Genomic DNA, 20723 nt, shown 5'->3' with positions numbered 1-20723 from the left:
ACATGCATAGAATATACAACAAAGATCAACAGTAGCTACCTAATGGTGAGGAGTTTAGGATAATTTTTATATTCTTCTTTTACTCTTCACTACTTCTTAAAATATTTATATGTTACATTTACTACTATTAAGTTATTGAAGGGGGTCTCTTTATCACACACCAAAAAAATACTAGGCTGTATCAAAATTAATTTTCCCCTAAAAAACTGGAAGCTGGTTTTAATTCTAGAGTCCCATTTTATTAATTTTTTAAAAACTTTTTTTTTATTTATTTGAGAGAGAGAGTACAAGCAGGGGAGGGGCAGAGAGAGAGAAGCAGGCTCCTGGCTGAGTAGGGAGCTGGGCACAGGGCTTAATCCCAGGACCCTGGGATCATGACTTGAGCTGAAGACATACACTTAACCACCTGAGCCACCCAGGTGCCCCTAGAGTTTCACTTTAAAAGAAAGTAAGAAGAAGGTGAAAAGGGAATTAAGACTGAAATAAGCATCACGAACTTAAAAAGTCACAAAAACTACAAATTCTCATTCAAATAAATATTCATTAAATAACCTTTCAAGAACAGTCTAATCTTTAAAATTATTGTTTTCTGAGGATCCCTGGGTGGCGCAGCGGTTTGGCGCCTGCCTTTGGCCCAGGGCGCGATCCTGGAGACCCGGGATCGAATCCCACGTCGGGCTCCCGGTGCATGGAGCCTGCTTCTCCCTCTGCCTGTGTCTCTGCCTTTCTCTCTCTCTCTCTGTGTGACTATCATAAATAAATAAATAAATAAAATTTTTTTAAAAAATAAATAAATAAATAAAATAAAATTATTGTTTTCTAATATTTACTATTTAAATAATCACTTACCTATGATGTCTTCTTATCTCTGCACATTCTACTGCCATCCCAAATATAACAGCACTTGCTGGTATAACTTTCCCATACTTTTCACAATTACCATTTTCACCTCTGGTCTAAAATGTAACAATAAAAATTATATTTAGTTTCATGTATGCAAAAATATGTGTGCATGATTACAAGAAAAAAAAAGTTTAATGGCAATAGGTAAGGACAAACAAATTAAGGTTTTTTTTTTTTTTAAGTTTTTTTTTTGGGGGGAGGGGGCACCTGGGTGGTTCAGTGGGTTAAGCATCTGACTCTTGGATCTCAGCTCAGGTCATGATCTCAGGGTCATCAGATCAAGCCCGGTATCTGGCTCCAAATGATTACCTCCTTCTCCTTCTGCCTCTCCCTCCTACACACACATGCTATCTCTCTGACTCTCAAATAAGTAAACAAAATCTTTAAAAAGTCTCTTTGGGGGGATCCCTGGGTGGCGCAGCGGTTCGGCGCCTGCCTTTGGCCCAGGGCGCGATCCTGGAGACCCGGGATCGAATCCCACATCGGGCTCCCGGTGCATGGAGCCTGCTTCTCCCTCTGCCTGTGTCTCTGCCTCTCTCTCTCTCTCTCTCTCTCTGTGACTATCATAAATAAATAATAAAAAAAAAAAATTAAAAAAAAAAAAAAGTTTCTTTGGGGGCACTTGGGTAGCTCAGTTAAGTGTCCGACTCCTGGTTTTGGTTTAGGTCATGATCTCAGGGTCATGAGATCGAGCCTTCCATTGGGCTCCATGCTGAGCATGAAGTCTGCTTAAAATTCTCTCTGCTCAAAAAAAAAAAATTCTCTCTCCTCCCTCTGCCACTTCCCCCATACTTACTTCCCCCCTCCTCTCTAAAATAAAATAAATAAGATCTTGTAAAAAAAAAAAAATTAAATTAAAAGTTTCTTTGTAGGGTGCCTGACTGGCTCAGTTTAGTAAAGCATTCAACTCTTGATCTCAGGGTTGCTAAGTTCAAGCCCCATATTGGATGTAGAGATTGCTTAAAAATGAAATCTTTAAAAAAATGCAATCGAGAAGTTTTTGTTAACTAGACTTATTGTGGTTATCATTTCACAATATATACAAATTTTGAATCATTACATGCTTTGCCTGAAACTAACATAATGTTATATGGCAATCATACCTCAATAAAAAAATCTGAATATTACTCTGCCATAAAAGAGAATGAACTCTTGCCATTAACAACACCATGGATGGATCTAAGGTATCGTGCTAAGTGAAATAAGTCTGAAAAGATAAATACCATATGACTTCACTCATATGTGGAATTTAAGAAACAAATGAACAACAATAAAAAAGAGATAAACAAAAGACACTCTTAAATACAGAGAACAAACTGGTGATTGTGGGGGGATGGGTGTAATAGGTGATGGAGATTAAGAGTACACTTATCATGATGAACAGTGAGAATGTACCTTTATGTTATACACATGAAACTAATATACATTGTATGTTCATTATACTTGAATAAAAACATAATAAAAAATGAAAAACAATGAATGTGATGCCATATTAATACTAATTTTATTTTTTAAAAAGTTTATTTCACTTTCATTGCTCTATATGAATGTGTGTATATACATATTTTTTTTTCAACAGTACAAACAGAAAGAGGAGGGTAGCTATAAGTCTGTATGCAACAAAAAACTGTTGGGTAAGACTCAATTGAGAAGCCAAAATCACTATTACCTACTTGAAAAACAAACTGCTCTTCTTTTCAGCCTTTAATTATGTATTTTTTTTAAGTTCAAGCATTTTCTGTAAATAGTAAGTTCTTATGACATATTAAAAGACTTTCAAAAAAAATAAAAAAAAATAAAAAAATTTTAAAAAGACTTTCATTCACATCACATATTAAAAAAAAACTAAACCCATAGTTCATGAGCCATATTAGAGGACTTCATTACAAAACACAATCTGGCAATTTTAAGAGTTAGTTCTGTCCAATCAATCAGTCAGTACCTTAAAACCATACCAAGCCAGTTATCACTACACTCCTTTTTTGATAGTTTACCAAAAATCCAAGCAGTAAGGGCTACTGAGGCTGAAAGTACTTCCCTTTCTCAACCCTACTCAAGAATTCCACAATATCCATCCCACAATGTAACCTCAGTTACTATAAATTCCTTCCTGGAGTTATTTAGTCTCTATACCCCATAGATGAACACAAGTATACATATTACATGATTAAATGGTTTTTTGCATGCATTTCTTTCCAACTACACAGTATGTATACCCTGACAGAAGGATGTATTTCATACTGCTTTGCAAATACACGAGGGGATCAATAAATACCTGCTGAAATAATGAATTCTTAATCAAATTTAAGTGTTTTCATGCTGCTTACCTTTGGCTGCAAAAGTAAATGCTCCCATGCATGAATTAAACTCTCCACAATTCCTTCTCCAAATAAACCTGCATCGACAGTTTCTGTTACAACTAGGGATACTCTATAGAATGATTTTTTAAAGATATATGTGAGTACGATATCATGCTATTTAATAAAGATGTTAAAGCTGAGAGAATAAAGGAAGAGTATATTATAGAAACATGTAAAATTTTCTAAAACATTTCATTTTTCAAATATCTACCCTCAAATCTTAAGGAATTTGACTCTACTGTTCCACAGGCTCCTTTGTTCTCTACTGGCACCCTGTGGGGTAGGGAGACACAAAAACTTCACTTGACCCTGCTGCTTCTTCAGGCCATTCTTTCATTACTTAAATCCTTAAGAGTGCTTCATACCCATTACCTTTACCAGTCCTCCTTAATGCTGAGTAAATGAATTTCTGTCCCCAATGCTCTATAAAAATATTCTCTATCATAAATAACTCCCCTACTTATCAAGATCAATAATTGTTCTTAGTTCTTATTTTCTTTAACCTACAAATAACATATAACGGACCGGAGAAGGCCTCCCTCTCAAAATCCTTTCTTCTCCTTTCATTATCCAGGTTTACCTCTTACACATTCATCGTAGTTCTCTTGTTGCTCCTTGCTTTACCCACTACCTGTGAGTTTTCACAAAAGCTTGGTCCACAGAGCTGTGATCTGCTGACCATTCTTTCTAGAAAATTTCATTCAAAGACCTACCAAAACAATTTCTCCCTTCTCTGAACTTCTTCAGCACTTATTACCAGTATCATTAATTTATGTAGTTAAAAGACAAAGTTTCAAAAAAATAAAAATAAAAGAAGATAAAGCTCAATGAATACTCCTTATCTTCCTCTCTAGATTGCAGGTGCCTTGAAGACAGAAACAACTTTGATATGCTCCACAAGCAACCCAGTACTATATAAATACACAAAATTTTCAGTATTTATGATTGTATACATTTAGAATGTATCATCTAGTCCAACATCTTGTAGTCTCTAGATTTGCTTAAGGTCAAAATAAATTAAAACAGTTAGTATGGAATCCTTATCTACTAATTCAAAACCCATAAGTCCTTCCTACAATACTATCTGTGAAAGAAATGAAGGTTAAATTAAGGTAACTGATTCATGCCATGGACTGAATTTTGTACCACCAAAATTCCTAAGTTGAAGCCCTAACTCCCAAAGTGACATTTGGAAGTAGGGTCTTTAGGAGGTAATTAAAGTTAAACGAGGTCACAAGGGAAAGGCAGGGCCATAATCTGACCGGACTGGTATCCTTATAAAAGTGGAAGAGACACAGGTGATCTCTCTTTCTTTTCACATGCACAAAAGAAAGGGCAGGAATTCAGCTATCTGCAAGTTAGGAAAAGAGCTCTCACCAGAAACCAAATTTGCCAGCACCCTCAGATCATGCACTTACAGCCTCCAGAACTGTGAGAAAATAAATGTCTGTTTTTTAAGCCACCTAGTCTGTGCTATTTTGTCATGACAGCCTGAGCAGATTAAGATAATTCAGGACACTGTTTATTTCTATAAAATGTGTCTATCTGCCTCAACAATCTAATAAGACTTCTTTCATAAAAATCAATGTAGAGCCTACTGAAAAGCATAAGTATTATGTAAACATATAGATCATTATACATATGGAAGAAAACTAAAAAATCACAGTCCAAATGACAAGAATATAAAAGTCCTCTTTCAATATAAACTGAATTTAAATAAGATGAGAAAAAAAACAGCCAAGTAGTGAACAAGTGTGCTACATAAAGAAAGCTGTCTATAAAATGATTGTGTTGGACCAGATGATTTGTAAACCCATTCTAGCTCTAAAATGCCATCACCTTTGTGATACAGATTAAAGCCAGATGATATACTGAAAAGCCAAGACTTATGAGATAATATTCAAAACATCTGAAGAACTCGGCCCAAAATACTTTGACAGCTGACATTTCCAAAGCTTTCATGCCAAGAATAACACAAAATATGACAAGTCCATTAAGCCTAATCTACTAATGTACTATTTCTTACTACAATTTTTAAATAGTTAGTGACCACACAGAAGGTAGTATTTATTTTCAAGCCAGAATACTGAAAATAACAAAAGTAAAGTAACTTGCTAAAGGTCAAATTTATTTATTGAATCTCTTAGCACAAGTTTTTCTCAAGATCCTTAAATATTTATCAAGAATATGACCTTATTATGAAAATCCATCTTATGCTAAATGATCCTATATTCCTATCTTTACAATATAAGGGTTGTGGCATTTTATTTGGGCTAGAAGCTCTAAACATGAGTATCTTAATTTTAAAAAGCTAAATAGTGGATTATTAAAAACTAAAATTATAATTTATATATACATATATATATACACATTATATAGTACCTTTCAGGAATGTGTTTTGGAATTTCTATGTCAAATGACTTCATGTGTAAGAGTTTGATTCCTGCTTCCATCTTGTTTGCTGCCACTACATCACAGGCAAGTTCATACATGGTCTTGGATAACTCACAAGCATATACTGAGTGTGCTCCAGCTTTTTTAGCAAACATGCTGCAAGGTGAAAAAGCGATCCATCAAGAAAAAATAATCCACTGTAGTTATTCAAATTTTAGTGGAATTATGATGCTTAAACATGGGGTTTTTCCTTTTATTCTTTAACACAAACATTATTCATTCCACATAAAAAAGTGAACCAATATTCTTATTAAGAAACAAATCATACAATAAATCATGACATTCATGTTTTTAAGAAGACACAACTGGAATGAAAAATGTTGATAAGCTTTCACTTGGACAACTAGATTCAACCAGAATGTTAATATAAAAAGTACTCTTAAAAGGCATTATTCAAAATTTCAAAAGTAACCCCAAATTCTTAGTAATGTCCAGTTCTTGGGATCCCTGGGTGGTGCAGCGGTTTGGCGCCTGCCTTTGGTCCAGGGCACGATCCTGGAGACCCGGGATCGAATCCCACGTCAGGCTCCCGGTGCATGGAGCCTGCTTCTCCCTCTGCCTGTGTCTCTGCCTCTCTCTCTCTCTCTCTCTGTGTGTGTGACTATAATAGATAAATAAAAAATTAAAAAAAAAAAAGAATTATAAAAAAAAAAAAAAAAAATGTCCAGTTCTTGATAATGCTACAGTAAAAAATACAATAATAGTGGTTATATGAATAATCATAAGACTATGAGAAATAAACTTTATTTTTGAATTCCACTTAAATTTTCTATATTTGGTAAAAGCTTTAATTTACCTTAGTGTGTGTGGTGTGTGTGTGTGTGTGTGTGTGTGTGTGTATATATATATATATATATATATATATATATATATATATATATATATATATATATATAATTAAAACACAATTACAACAAACCTTAGTATTCCAGTTCCTGCTCCAATGTCCAAAACGCTCTTGGATCCCAAACAAACTGCATTTTGGATTGCTGCATTGTAAATCGTATTCCTTTTAGTATCATTAAGCATGATAAAGTGCCAGCGTTCCACCAACCAGTTTGCAACACGATAAAAATTCTCCTTTGCATCATTGAAATCAGGGTTTAGTTTCACTGCTTTATGAAAATATCCAGCTGCTTCATCTCTAAAGCCCATTCTATAGTAAAAAATGACAGACAAAATATTCAATTATTATGATATCAATTACTATGCCTTTGTTCATGCCACTCATCAGGCCTGAGAATCCCTCTCCAGCACCCAAATTCTCAACCAAAGCACCATCACCTTTGAAAAGCCTTTTGTGAGGATTACAATCTTTTTATCATTTTCTCCCTTTCTGAACCCTTACTGTATTTATGCATTCTAGGAAACTGACTATAAATTACTATTGTACAAAAGTATAGTAGAAGCTCTCAGAGTCATCCTCCATTTAACCAACCCACTAGAACACCAGTGCTTTCTAAAAACCATTCCCTGTATATAACATACTAATGTCTAAGGCTACTAGGCTTCTCTGTAGTATGCTGTATACCTTTTCTCTCAGCAACTGAGTGAATTATCCAGAGTCAATTTTGTTTGCTGCCAGACCAGTTTATAAAAGTTATACTTGTCACCGTAATTACATATTTTAATTAATATTATAGAAATTAAATAGGAGCACCTGGGTGGCTCACTCAGTTAAGTGTCTGCCTTTGGCTCAGGTCATGATCCACGATCCTGGGATCAAGTACCACATCAGGCTCCCTGCTCAGTGGGGAGCCTGCTTCTCCCTCTCCTTCTGTCCCTCCCCGCCCCCACCCCACTCACGCACATGTGCACGCACTCTCTCTCGCAAATAAATAAATATTTTTGAAAAGAAAAAAATAAACTAAATAAATATAACTGCAAAAAGAGAGTCATTACTTCTGAGGACACTAAGCTAAATGCTTTGGAAAAAATCAAAGGCAAGTCACCCCAAAAATTGCTACTGAATAAGATATGAGCAAATCAACAATAAAAGGGGGAAACTATCAAACTATCTAGACCAGTGCTTCTTGAAATTTCTGTGATGAAGAACTCATCTCCCCTTGTTAAAATATTTGTAGACCAATACAATTGTCACTAACTGATAATATGTGGACTTGTACCAGGGTATGGTCCACAAATTAAAAAGAAGTAAGCTAGTAAAACCCTTTTACACTCCTACTTCTTCATAAGGACCTTTAAGCATTCTGTCAATAAAAAATAAATTTAAAAAAATCAGACTATTCATTCTAGGTATGGTTAAAAAAAAAAAAAAGACATTTTGGAATGCCAAACAAGGAACTACACTCTAACAAAAGGTGTTGGCCCTATCTCAAATGATAGGCACTCATGTTTACGATTTGTATCCATTATTTTTAAATATATTTTTTTAATATTTTTTTAAAAATTTTTCTTTATTTATGATAGTCACACACACAGAGAGAGAGAGAGAGAGAGAGAGAGAGAGGCAGAGACATAGGTCGAGGGAGAAGCAGGCTCCATGCACCGGGAGCCCGATGTGGGATTCGATCCCGGATCTCCAGGATCGCGCCCTGGGCCAAAGGCAGGCGCCAAACCACTGCACCACCCAGGGACCCTATTTTTAAATATCTTGAAGACAGGGTTATCTTTTCTTAACTCTGCAACTGACACTGCACACAATACAAAATACATTTTATGTAATCAATACTTGATGAAACAAACCTAGCAACAGCTACTTTAAAATTTTTAACTATCAACAGTCTGCTGAATCAATACCAAGCCTGTCCCTAATAATTTCCTGGAGTTTGTGCTTCCCTTAAGTTTAAATCTTATTATTCAGTTTTCTTAAACCATAACTGAAAGATGTATGGTCCACTCAATTAAAGTACAACTCATATTGATAGACTCAACATGTGTGTCAGTATCAACAAACTATAAAACCACCTTTTTTCTTTTAACTAGAAAAAAAAAATTACCTTCCCAATTACTAACTTAAAAAATATGTTTTGTTTAAATCTGATACTATTGGACAAGATTGTGAAGTTAAGGCTTTCCAGACACAAATTATATTTCATAAATAAAAGGAAGGAAGAAGGGGAAGCTACGGTTTACTCTGGAAACCTTTTTCTCCTGGAGCAGTGATTCTTTTAGTGGGAACTGAGTGACCCACTGTCTTTGATGAAGAAAGTAGAGGACGATAACTAAGAAACACTGTTGTAGAGAACAAAGACAAACTGTATAGCAAAAGTTACATTCACCCTATCACAAGTTCTGAATTCTCTTTGTCTAAAATAGAAATTTTGCATAATTAGAGCAGCTTGGGTGGCCCAGCAGTTAAGCACCACCTTTAGCCCAGGGCACGATCCTAGGAACCCCGGATGGAGTCCCACGTCGGGCTCCCTGCATGGAACCTGCTTCTCCCTCTACCTGTGTTCTGCCTCTCTCTTCTATGTCTCTCATGAATAAATAAATAAAATCTTAAAAAAAAAAAAAAAAAAAAGAAATTTTGCATAATTATATCTCCTTAAGCAAACAAGCATTTTTTTGTCTCAATAAATGGTAACTGCTCAGACTAATATCCTACAATAGGTCACCAAGTTACAATCCATCAAAAGTATGTAGAGCTCCAATTTTCTGTTAAATTGAGTATATCCTTAAACATAAGTTTCAGAATGATATGATCGTTACATGCATATTATTTGGAAATATAATTGAATGCTATAGACTAACTCCCCTTATGTGGACTGAAGAACTAAAGAAAACTTTGAAATTTAAATGTAGATTTTTAACTAATGTGACAAGTTACATAAAAATATTTTAAATCTAAATTTCCCTTTAAGGGAAAGTGGTTGCTAATTAGTAGGGATGGAATCTGTGTATCAGGATCAGGTTAGCTGCCAGGATGAACCAGCAAGCCTTGGTTGACAATCTGCCTCATTTTCCTGTTTATTATCATACTCTACATTTAGAAATTATCAAATATTTGTCTCAAGGGAGTACTCACTGCACTCCCCAGGCCATGCTGATTAAGACTATTAAACTATATAGTGGAATCCCCGGTGGCTCAGCGGTTTAGCCCCTGCCTTTGGCCCAGGGCATGATCCTGGAGACCCCGGATCGAGTCCCACATCGTGCTCCCTGCATGGAGCCTGCTTCTCCCTCTGCCTGTGTCTCTGCCTCTCTCCCTGTGTCTCTCATGAATAAATAAATAAATAAAAATATTTTTTAAAAAAAGACTATTAAACCGTATAATAGCTCCATCACTGAAACTAATACATTTTGATAAAGGTATTTCTTATATAGAATTTTTCATTGAATAAAACTTAATATGACTGGATGAACAAAGCAATAATACTCAAGGGCAACTGCTGGGACAGGTAACAGGATCTCACTATACAGAACAAGACATTATCACAGTGTTTCCTAAACAAGAAGGCTCCTTCTCCTTTGTACAAAGAAGTGAAACCAGATATAGTAAAACAAGTTTAAAACAAAAATTTGGAGTTTTCATGTTTTCCTAATTATATAGTTTCTGTGGAGAATAGACAGAAATTAATTTCCAATGGCAGGTTTCCAGCCAGATCCAGAGAAGAGATTTACAAATCCCGGGCAAGGAACCACAGTGACTTACTTCACTGCCATCCTGCAATCCCACACCTATGTCCTCTCCAACAAGGTCTGGATCTTAGCCCAGTGAAGAGAACCCTTCCTTAGATGCTCTATCTCAGCTCTCGGGGCAGTGGCTATTACGTAGTATACAATATAATACTAAAATTGATCTGTTATTACATATTATATCTCCTATTTTTATATTCTTTGGGTTCTTTTTACTTCTTACTAGCCAATCCCTCACAGTTCCCCTTCACAGTTAATAATTCTTTATATTAAACTTGCCCTTTCAAATTACTGTGATTGATCCCTGATCAAGACTGATACAGAATAATTCTTAACAAGTAATACTGAAATCACTACAAACCTGAAGAGATGCTCCCCCATACTATTGCAAATTACTTCATCATCAGGAAACAGTTCCAAAGCTTGCTCATAACAACCAAGTAAGTCTTGTGTTCGACTGAGAGCATCAAGCTCTTCAGCCCATCTGAACAGTGTATACTGAAAAGTTTCCTGTGTGAAAGAGAAAACAGTAATTTAGTCAATAACATAAATGAAGAACATACAAAATGGTCGATGATTCCACAAAGAACAGAAGCTAACTATTATTAACTGATCACCTTAGTAATTAGTGTGCAAAGAACTGGAGCTAAAACACAGCAATGGGGATCCCTGGGTGGCGCAGCGGTTTGGCGCCTGCCTTTGGCCCAGGGCGCGATCCTGGAGACCCGGGATCGAATCCCACATCAGGCTCCCGGTGCATGGAGCCTGCTTCTCCCTCTGCCTGTGTCTCTGCCTCTCTCTCTCACTGTGTGCCTATCATAAAAAAATAATAATAATAATAAATTAATTAATTAATTAATTAATTTTAAAAAACCATTGTTTTTAAAAAAATAAAAATAAAAAAAAAATAAAACACAGCAATGAACAACACAAATCCTGTTCCTATCCTCACAGAAGACTTGTTGGGAGAAACTTAACATTCAATTTTGAAAAATTTCAAAATGATCTAAAGTGAACCTATTACATTTCTCTCACACAGGATAGAAGGTTAAGGTACCACTCAACGTCAAACCACTAAAGTCATTTTTTTTTAAATTTTATTTATTTATTCAAGATAGACACAAAGAGGGAGAAGCAGGCTCCATGCCGGGAGCCCGACGCGGGACTTGATCCCAGGACTCCAGGATCATGCCCTGGGCCAAAGGCAGGCGCCAAACCGTTGAGCCACCCAGGGATCCCCACTAAGTCATTTTATAATGCTACCTTAAGTCCAATACAATTGGTTTATAACCCAGTCAATTCTGTCTCAGGATCTTTAAATCTGTCACTTCTTCATCTCCACTGTTACAACATAGTCTGGCTCTTGTAATACTTGCTGCATTCCCACTGTCACCCTAGCTCCATTCTCACTTCCCTCTAGCCAATCTCCAGACCACAGCACCATAGGAAGAGAGAAGGCTTTAGTCATTCCAGTTTCATCCTGAACACATTTCACATCATCTTCACAGATTTATACAGAGGAATTGATACTTGTAACTGAATCTTGATGGGAGTTTACTACAGAGAAAAGAATACAGGGCAGCCCAGGGGGGCTCAGCGGTTTAGCACTGCCTTCAGCCCAGGGCCTGATCCTGGGGACCCGGGATGAGCCCCACGTCCCACACTGTGGAATGTTTAGCAGCATTGTCGATCTCTACCTGCTAGGTGTAACATATAGATGTTTGTAGTTAATATAAATGAAGAATCATCCCATCCAAAAAGTCAACAGCGCTAATGTTGAGAAATGCTGGGTGAAATAAAGCAAGTTGCTTAAGGATGAAAATTGAATGCAAAATTAAGTGAAATCATTTTTTTTAATTTAGATTCTAAAATAACTTGAAAAAACTTAGAGCACTTAAATAGAATAACCATCACAGTCCAGTAACTGAAGCTTAAAGAACGCATCATTAAATGATTACTTTAGGCTAAATCCAAACTTTATTCAAATGCAGACACCCATAACATTCCTTCTGCATATAAGTGGGACAAGTGCAAAGGTCCTGAGGCAGGGATATGCTAGAATTAGATACTGGGAAGAGAGAGAGAATCACCTGTGGCCTCATTTGCAATACAGCCTTTATAGGAAGATGTAAGTTTTGGAAAAAGAGAAGTGACATCGTTTCACTTGTTACGAAACGCTCACGCAGGCGGCGTCGAGGCAGGCTACGGGAGAAAGCCTAGTTAGGAGCCTGCTGCAACAGCTAACAGATACCTGAGGCTTTAACCAGGGTAGTAAAGGGCAAGGTGGCGAGAAGTGGTAAAATCGTGGATGTATTTCAAAGATGGAGCCGAAAGGACTTTCTGATGGGCTGACTGTGGGTGCGGACAAAAGCGAAGTCAACAGCAACCACCCGCCACTCCTCTTGACCCCCGTCTGCCCCATGGATTCATGTGACGCGAAGAACACAGGATCTGCCGGCAAGTGAACGAAGGGACGTCCTCCTCACCTTCACGTCGTCCTTCAGCTCCGGCGCCAGGCTGAGCACGAGCAGGTAGTGCGCGTAGGCGGTGCCGAAGTCCTGGGCGCTCAGGCAGTGCTCGGCGCTCCGCAAGGACCGCGACACCAGCTCGTCCCGCCCGGCGGCCCCCGCGCCGCTCCGGGCGCCCCGACGGGGCCTGGGCCGCGGAGTTCGGCATGACAGAGCCACCGCCCTGACACCTCGCCCGTGGGACCGGAGGGAAGATGTCTGACTCAGACGAACGACGAGACCGTCCCGATGGCCACACTTCGGGGAGCCGGTACACGGAAGTCAGCCCTCCGCGGCGCGTGCGCGCGCGCACCCCCGCCAGGCGGAAGCCCCGCCCCTCCCTGCGAGCGGGCTCCGCGCGGCGCGACCCCCAACCCCGCAGCTACCGACTCCGGCCGGCGGCGCACGCCGAGCGAGCGAGCGAGCGTCAGGGCGCCCGACGTGGGCACGTCGCGGCCCGCCCCGTCGCGTGGGGAGGGAGGCGCAGGGCGGCGCGTGCGCGTGCGCGTGCGCGTGCGCGGTGGGCGGCTTTGCCGCTGGTCTCTCCTAGTCCCGCGTGCGTCTCGGCGGTGCTCTCCGCCCTGAAACAGCTTTTCTGTCCGTCTGTCCTGGCTGTCGGGAGTCTGTGACTTCCACTGCGGACCGCACGGTGCAGACCCCCTCAGCGCGAAGTTGCACCCGGCCGTGAGGGGCTGAGTGGCTGTGAGGAGAGGTCAGGTCCTGTGGTGATGCTGAAGACTTGGATCGTGATTCATTAGAGCTCAAAATGGCGACACGGGAAAGAAGTCGGAGGTGACGAACGTACCTTAGATGTGGTGGAGCAGATGCTTTCACAGGCGTTGTTTCAATTCTTTTTTTTTTTAATTTTTTATTTATTTATGATAGTCACAGAGAGAGAGAGAGGCAGAGACACAGGCAGAGGGAGAAAGCAAGCTCCATGCACCGGGAGCCCGACGTGGGATTCGATCCCGGGTCTCCAGGATCGCGCCCTGGGCCAAAGGCAGGCGCCAAACCGCTGCGCCACCCAGGGATCCCACAGGGCGTTGTTTCAAATCACCCTCGCAAAACCCCGGGAGGCGGCCTTTAAATCACCATCCTAAAGACGGAAAAGACACCCTGACAAGAGACTTGCCCAATATCACACAGCCGGTTGATGGAAGAGGCGGGACTCGAACCCAAGTTCCCCGTTCTTTTTTAATTTTTTTTATTTTATTTTTTTTTTCCTGTTCTTTTCTAACAGTAACTGAAAGATGTATGGTCCACTCAATTAAAGTACAACTCATATTGATAGACTCAACATGTGTGTCAGTATCAACAAACTATAAAACCACCTTTTTTCTTTTAACTAGAAAAAAAAAAATTAAAAAAAAAAAAAAATAAAAAAAAAATAATAATAATAATAATAAATAAAAATATTTTTTTAAAAAAAGACTATTAAACCGTATAATAGCTCCATCACTGAAACTAATACATTTTGATAAAGGTATTTCTTATATAGAATTTTTCATTGAATAAAACTTAATATGACTGGATGAACAAAGCAATAATACTCAAGGGCAACTGCTGGGACAGGTAACAGGATCTCACTATATAGAACAAGACATTATCACAGTGTTTCCTAAACAAGAAGGCTCCTTCTCCTTTGTACAAAGAAGTGAAACCAGATATAGTAAAACAAGTTTAAAACAAAAATTTGGAGTTTTCATGTTTCCTAATTATATAGTTTCTGTGGAGAATAGACAGAAATTAATTTCCAATGGCAGGTTTCCAGCCAGATCCAGAGAAGAGATTTACAAATCCCGGGCAAGGAACCACAGTGACTTACTTCACTGCCATCCTGCAATCCCACACCTATGTCCTCTCCAACAAGGTCTGGATCTTAGCCCAGTGAAGAGAACCCTTCCTTAGATGCTCTATCTCAGCTCTCGGGGCAGTGGCTATTACGTAGTATACAATATAATACTAAAATTGATCTGTTATTACATATTATATCTCCTATTTTTATATTCTTTGGGTTCTTTTTACTTCTTACTAGCCAATCCCTCACAGTTCCCCTTCACAGTTAATAATTCTTTATATTAAACTTGCCCTTTCAAATTACTGTGATTGATCCCTGATCAAGACTGATACAGAATAATTCTTAACAAGTAATACTGAAATCACTACAAACCTGAAGAGATGCTCCCCCATACTATTGCAAATTACTTCATCATCAGGAAACAGTTCCAAAGCTTGCTCATAACAACCAAGTAAGTCTTGTGTTCGACTGAGAGCATCAAGCTCTTCAGCCCATCTGAACAGTGTATACTGAAAAGTTTCCTGTGTGAAAGAGAAAACAGTAATTTAGTCAATAACATAAATGAAGAACATACAAAATGGTCGATGATTCCACAAAGAACAGAAGCTAACTATTATTAACTGATCACCTTAGTAATTAGTGTGCAAAGAACTGGAGCTAAAACACAGCAATGGGGATCCCTGGGTGGCGCAGCGGTTTGGCGCCTGCCTTTGGCCCAGGGCGCGATCCTGGAGACCCGGGATCGAATCCCACATCAGGCTCCCGGTGCATGGAGCCTGCTTCTCCCTCTGCCTGTGTCTCTGCCTCTCTCTCTCACTGTGTGCCTATCATAAAAAAATAATAATAATAATAAATTAATTAATTAATTAATTAATTTAAAAAAACCATTGTTTTTAAAAAAATAAAAATAAAGAAAAAAAATAAAACACAGCAATGAACAACACAAATCCTGTTCCTATCCTCACAGAAGACTTGTTGGGAGAAACTTAACATTCAATTTTGAAAAATTTCAAAATGATCTAAAGTGAACCTATTACATTTCTCTCACACAGGATAGAAGGTTAAGGTACCACTCAACGTCAAACCACTAAAGTCATTTTTTTTTTAATTTTATTTATTTATTCAAGATAGACACAAAGAGGGAGAAGCAGGCTCCATGCCGGGAGCCCGACGCGGGACTTGATCCCAGGACTCCAGGATCATGCCCTGGGCCAAAGGCAGGCGCCAAACCGTTGAGCCACCCAGGGATCCCCACTAAGTCATTTTATAATGCTACCTTAAGTCCAATACAATTGGTTTATAACCCAGTCAATTCTGTCTCAGGATCTTTAAATCTGTCACTTCTTCATCCCCACTGTTACAACATAGTCTGGTTCTTGTAATACTTGCTGCATTCCCACTGTCACCCTAGCTCCATTCTCACTTCCCTCTAGCCAATCTCCAGACCACAGCACCATAGGAAGAGAGAAGGCTTTAGTCATTCCAGTTTCATCCTGAACACATTTCACATCATCTTCACAGATTTATACAGAGGAATTGATACTTGTAACTGAATCTTGATGGGAGTTTACTACAGAGAAAAGAATACAGGGCAGCCCAGGGGGGCTCAGCGGTTTAGCACTGCCTTCAGCCCAGGGCCTGATCCTGGGGACCCGGGATGAGCCCCACGTCCCACACTGTGGAATGTTTAGCAGCATTGTCGATCTCTACCTGCTAGGTGTAACATATAGATGTTTGTAGTTAATATAAATGAAGAATCATCCCATCCAAAAAGTCAACAGCGCTAATGTTGAGAAATGCTGGGTGAAATAAAGCAAGTTGCTTAAGGATGAAAATTGAATGCAAAATTAAGTGAAATCATTTTTTTTAATTTAGATTCTAAAATAACTTGAAAAAACTTAGAGCACTTAAATAGAATAACCATCACAGTCCAGTAACTGAAGCTTAAAGAACGCATCATTAAATGATTACTTTAGGCTAAATCCAAACTTTATTCAAATGCAGACACCCATAACATTCCTTCTGCATATAAGTGGGACAAGTGCAAAGGTCCTGAGGCAGGGATATGCTAGAATTAGATACTGGGAAGAGAGAGAGAATCACCTGTGGCCTCATTTGCAATACAGCCTTTATAGGAAGATGTAAGTTTTGGAAAAAGAGAAGTGACATCGTTTCACTTGTTACGAAACGCTCACGCAGGCGGCGTCGAGGCAGGCTACGGGAGAAAGCCTAGTTAGGAGCCTGCTGCAACAGCTAACAGATACCTGAGGCTTTAACCAGGGTAGTAAAGGGCAAGGTGGCGAGAAGTGGTAAAATCGTGGATGTATTTCAAAGATGGAGCCGAAAGGACTTTCTGATGGGCTGACTGTGGGTGCGGACAAAAGCGAAGTCAACAGCAACCACCCGCCACTCCTCTTGACCCCCGTCTGCCCCATGGATTCATGTGACGCGAAGAACACAGGATCTGCCGGCAAGTGAACGAAGGGACGTCCTCCTCACCTTCACGTCGTCCTTCAGCTCCGGCGCCAGGCTGAGCACGAGCAGGTAGTGCGCGTAGGCGGTGCCGAAGTCCTGGGCGCTCAGGCAGTGCTCGGCGCTCCGCAAGGACCGCGACACCAGCTCGTCCCGCCCGGCGGCCCCCGCGCCGCTCCGGGCGCCCCGACGGGGCCTGGGCCGCGAGTTCGGCATGACAGAGCCACCGCCCTGACACCTCGCCCGTGGGACCGGAGGGAAGATGTCTGACTCAGACGAACGACGAGACCGTCCCGATGGCCACACTTCGGGGAGCCGGTACACGGAAGTCAGCCCTCCGCGGCGCGTGCGCGCGCGCACCCCCGCCAGGCGGAAGCCCCGCCCCTCCCTGCGAGCGGGCTCCGCGCGGCGCGACCCCCAACCCCGCAGCTACCGACTCCGGCCGGCGGCGCACGCCGAGCGAGCGAGCGAGCGTCAGGGCGCCCGACGTGGGCACGTCGCGGCCCGCCCCGTCGCGTGGGGAGGGAGGCGCAGGGCGGCGCGTGCGCGTGCGCGTGCGCGTGCGCGGTGGGCGGCTTTGCCGCTGGTCTCTCCTAGTCCCGCGTGCGTCTCGGCGGTGCTCTCCGCCCTGAAACAGCTTTTCTGTCCGTCTGTCCTGGCTGTCGGGAGTCTGTGACTTCCACTGCGGACCGCACGGTGCAGACCCCCTCAGCGCGAAGTTGCACCCGGCCGTGAGGGGCTGAGTGGCTGTGAGGAGAGGTCAGGTCCTGTGGTGATGCTGAAGACTTGGATCGTGATTCATTAGAGCTCAAAATGGCGACACGGGAAAGAAGTCGGAGGTGACGAACGTACCTTAGATGTGGTGGAGCAGATGCTTTCACAGGCGTTGTTTCAATTCTTTTTTTTTTTTTAATTTTTTATTTATTTATGATAGTCACAGAGAGAGAGAGAGGCAGAGACACAGGCAGAGGGAGAAAGCAAGCTCCATGCACCGGGAGCCCGACGTGGGATTCGATCCCGGGTCTCCAGGATCGCGCCCTGGGCCAAAGGCAGGCGCCAAACCGCTGCGCCACCCAGGGATCCCACAGGCGTTGTTTCAAATCACCCTCGCAAAACCCCGGGAGGCGGGCCTTTAAATCACCATCCTAAAGACGGAAAAGACACCCTGACAAGAGACTTGCCCAATATCACACAGCCGGTTGATGGAAGAGGCGGGACTCGAACCCAAGTTCCCCGTTCTTTTTTAATTTTTTTTATTTATTTTTTTTTTTCCTGTTCTTTTTTAAAACGAGTTTAGGGTTTATTTCTCTAATGGGTCACTACTATAGAGGAACCATGTTAATACATAGAAAAAGCTTTTCTGCCCTCAAGAGTGTCCCCTAAAAAGATGGATTCAAAACTTTGAAAGTGGAGGGGGAAAGCAGTCATTTTTGTCCTCATTTGCAAACATGTCCGTGGTGAATATATAACTTAACAAATAAGAGCATTTGTGTATCAAGCTAACAAACATTGAGGCCTCCTCCACCTCTCTGCTTACTCTGTTGACCCGATCATCTGGACCACCCTTACTCTTGAGCATCTACCAATGTAAGTCCTTCGGAGGCCGAATCACTAGATTGCTGACCTGCTTCCCTAGTCAGAAAGTTCTTCAAAGGCAGTGACTCTTCGTAACCATTTTTGTGACTTTGCCTCTAGCAGAGTCTAGCTCAAAGTAAGGACTCAAATTTTTAATGGAACGTACATTCCCCACTAGCAGGTTCTGCTTGTAGGTTTTCCCAACCAATGAGGTCCTTATGTCTCTCCCCTTCTGCATTGCTACTTTTTGTAGTAGACAATTTAAGATAGGACTTTATGGTATTTCCCTACCAAGACTGCATTGCTAGGCCTAGTAGGATGTAGTAAAACATAAAAAGGCCACTGAACTTAAAAAAAAAAAAAAATGCATTCTGGCCCAAACTCGACCTTTTCTGCACGTCCAATTGCCTTTCCTTAAGAAGCATTATTTATAAAAAGGCTTAATAAAGCTACATTTCCTACTTTGGACAGAAGATTGATATAACCATCAAGTGAGACAATGAGATGTATAAAAGCATTTTATATGTAAAATAAATTTAATGGTAGGCATGTATGTTACTATTATCTAGAGTTATTTAAAACTAATCTGGATGATTAAAAATTAGGTCACTAACACCTTCAAGCACTTGATCAGAAACAATGCAACTGACATCATATAAGAGCCTAAAGTAATTGGCTGGAATCTCCCTTCAGAAAGCCAAGGGAGACCTCCCAAGCTTTCTCTGCAGAGATTCAGGTTAATGGAGAATCGTTCTAGTCACTTCTATGAGTCCCTGCTTCAGCTGAATTAACTTCACAGATTACGTTGTAGTCCAGGACATCCTTTCCTATTCCACATGGGCAAGATTTCTTTTTTTTTTTAAGATTTTGTTTATTTATTCATGAGAGACACAGAGAGACAGAGGGAGAAGCAGGCTCCCTGCAGGGATCCTGATGTGGGACTTGATCCCCGAACTGGGATCACGCCCTGAGCCTAAGGCAGGCGCTCGACCACTGAGCTACCCAGGCATCCCACACAGGCAAGATTTCTTTTGTCTTGTTTTATTTTATTTTGTTATTTCGATCTGTTGGTTTATTGACGTAACCTACATCCTTCAACCCAAACACCTAGACCATACAAAGCTTAATTTGGGTGTATATTACCAGTATAGGCTAAGTGATAAAGGAGGGACTTGGCAGATAGTGGGGGGTAGGCAGAGAAGAAAGGAAATGAGCCAACTTCCCTTGTTTCACCATCTACAGTCTCATCCTGTGGGCAGTGACTACTGCTAAAAAAGTGCAAGGGATGCCTCCTGCCATTTGTGAAATACATCAGGTACCATTGTGAGCTACTAAGTGTCACTGAATTAAAATGTGATTAGTCTTCATAGAGAAAGGGTAAGTTACCTGCATTTCTTTATAGCTTAGACAATACATAGGGTAAGCCATTTGAAAAAAAAAAAAATAGAACTGATACAAGTAACATGGAACATCTGGTTACCTTAACAAAATGGAATAAAAATATATTTTGACTATTTTCCTTTATTACCTCATTCCAAATTAAGACTTAGAATTACTCAGATTGTTCATATTTACTGAAGGCTAACTGCATTTATTATATTTCTCTTTCAGAACTTTTGAAAGAGTATTCCATTGCAAAGAACCCAAAAGCATGTTGCAAAACAAATGTAGAATGTAGGTTTTACTTCTTGATCCTTAATCAGTTTTCTTTAAAAACATCGAAAGCATCACTGCTTTATTCAGTCACCCTCCCACTCCACAACCAAAACTATAATTTTTAATTTCTTTGAGATGCTATTTGATTCCTTCCCTTATGTGTTCTAGTTCACCGTCTTTTAGGGTTCCAAGTAAAACCCCACTGATTAGAAAACCACTGCTGACTCAGAGGCAGATTTAACTGTGGCTGTATTTTACCAGGTTCTGGGCAGCTTGTCAACAAACCACACATGTCAAACAAGGAAGCAAAACCAACTGAAAGGCTCTGAATCAACTTTCCAATGTGCAAAAGTTGAGGGTTAACAGTAAAAAAAAAAAAAAAAAAAAAGCTTAACAGGA

At 40.4% G+C, this 20723-nt stretch overlaps 1 protein-coding gene across 4 annotated transcripts in view; it reads right to left on the bottom strand.

Annotated features, from left to right (window-relative positions):
* PRMT9 (protein arginine methyltransferase 9) overlaps window positions 1-18536 on the bottom strand; it is a 47829-nt gene extending 29293 nt beyond the window's left edge. For 2 of the 4 annotated variants that reach the window (XR_005985261.1, XM_041738656.1), the window contains exons 1-6: window positions 12803-12975; window positions 10678-10826; window positions 6637-6873; window positions 5646-5813; window positions 3231-3333; window positions 850-956 (exon numbers count right to left, since the gene is read on the bottom strand). Coding sequence is in view for 3 of the 4 variants with exons in the window: in XM_041738656.1 (XP_041594590.1) it covers window positions 850-956; window positions 3231-3333; window positions 5646-5813; window positions 6637-6873; window positions 10678-10697 (635 nt within the window). In the remaining variant the exon portion in view is untranslated. Of the gene's footprint in view, window positions 1-849; window positions 957-3230; window positions 3334-5645; window positions 5814-6636; window positions 6874-10677; window positions 10827-12802; window positions 12976-14993; window positions 15143-17120 lie in introns of those variants that run through there. The other 2 variants (XM_041738658.1, XM_041738657.1) reach the window with 2 other exon arrangements.
* Between the last annotated feature and the right edge of the window lie 2187 nt (window positions 18537-20723).

Source organism: Vulpes lagopus, chromosome 23 (assembly GCF_018345385.1).
Source record: "Vulpes lagopus strain Blue_001 chromosome 23, ASM1834538v1, whole genome shotgun sequence".
Classification (NCBI taxonomy): domain Eukaryota; kingdom Metazoa; phylum Chordata; class Mammalia; order Carnivora; family Canidae; genus Vulpes; species Vulpes lagopus.
Note: the sequence above shows the minus strand (reverse complement) of the source record. Positions and strands in the feature narration are given on the sequence as shown.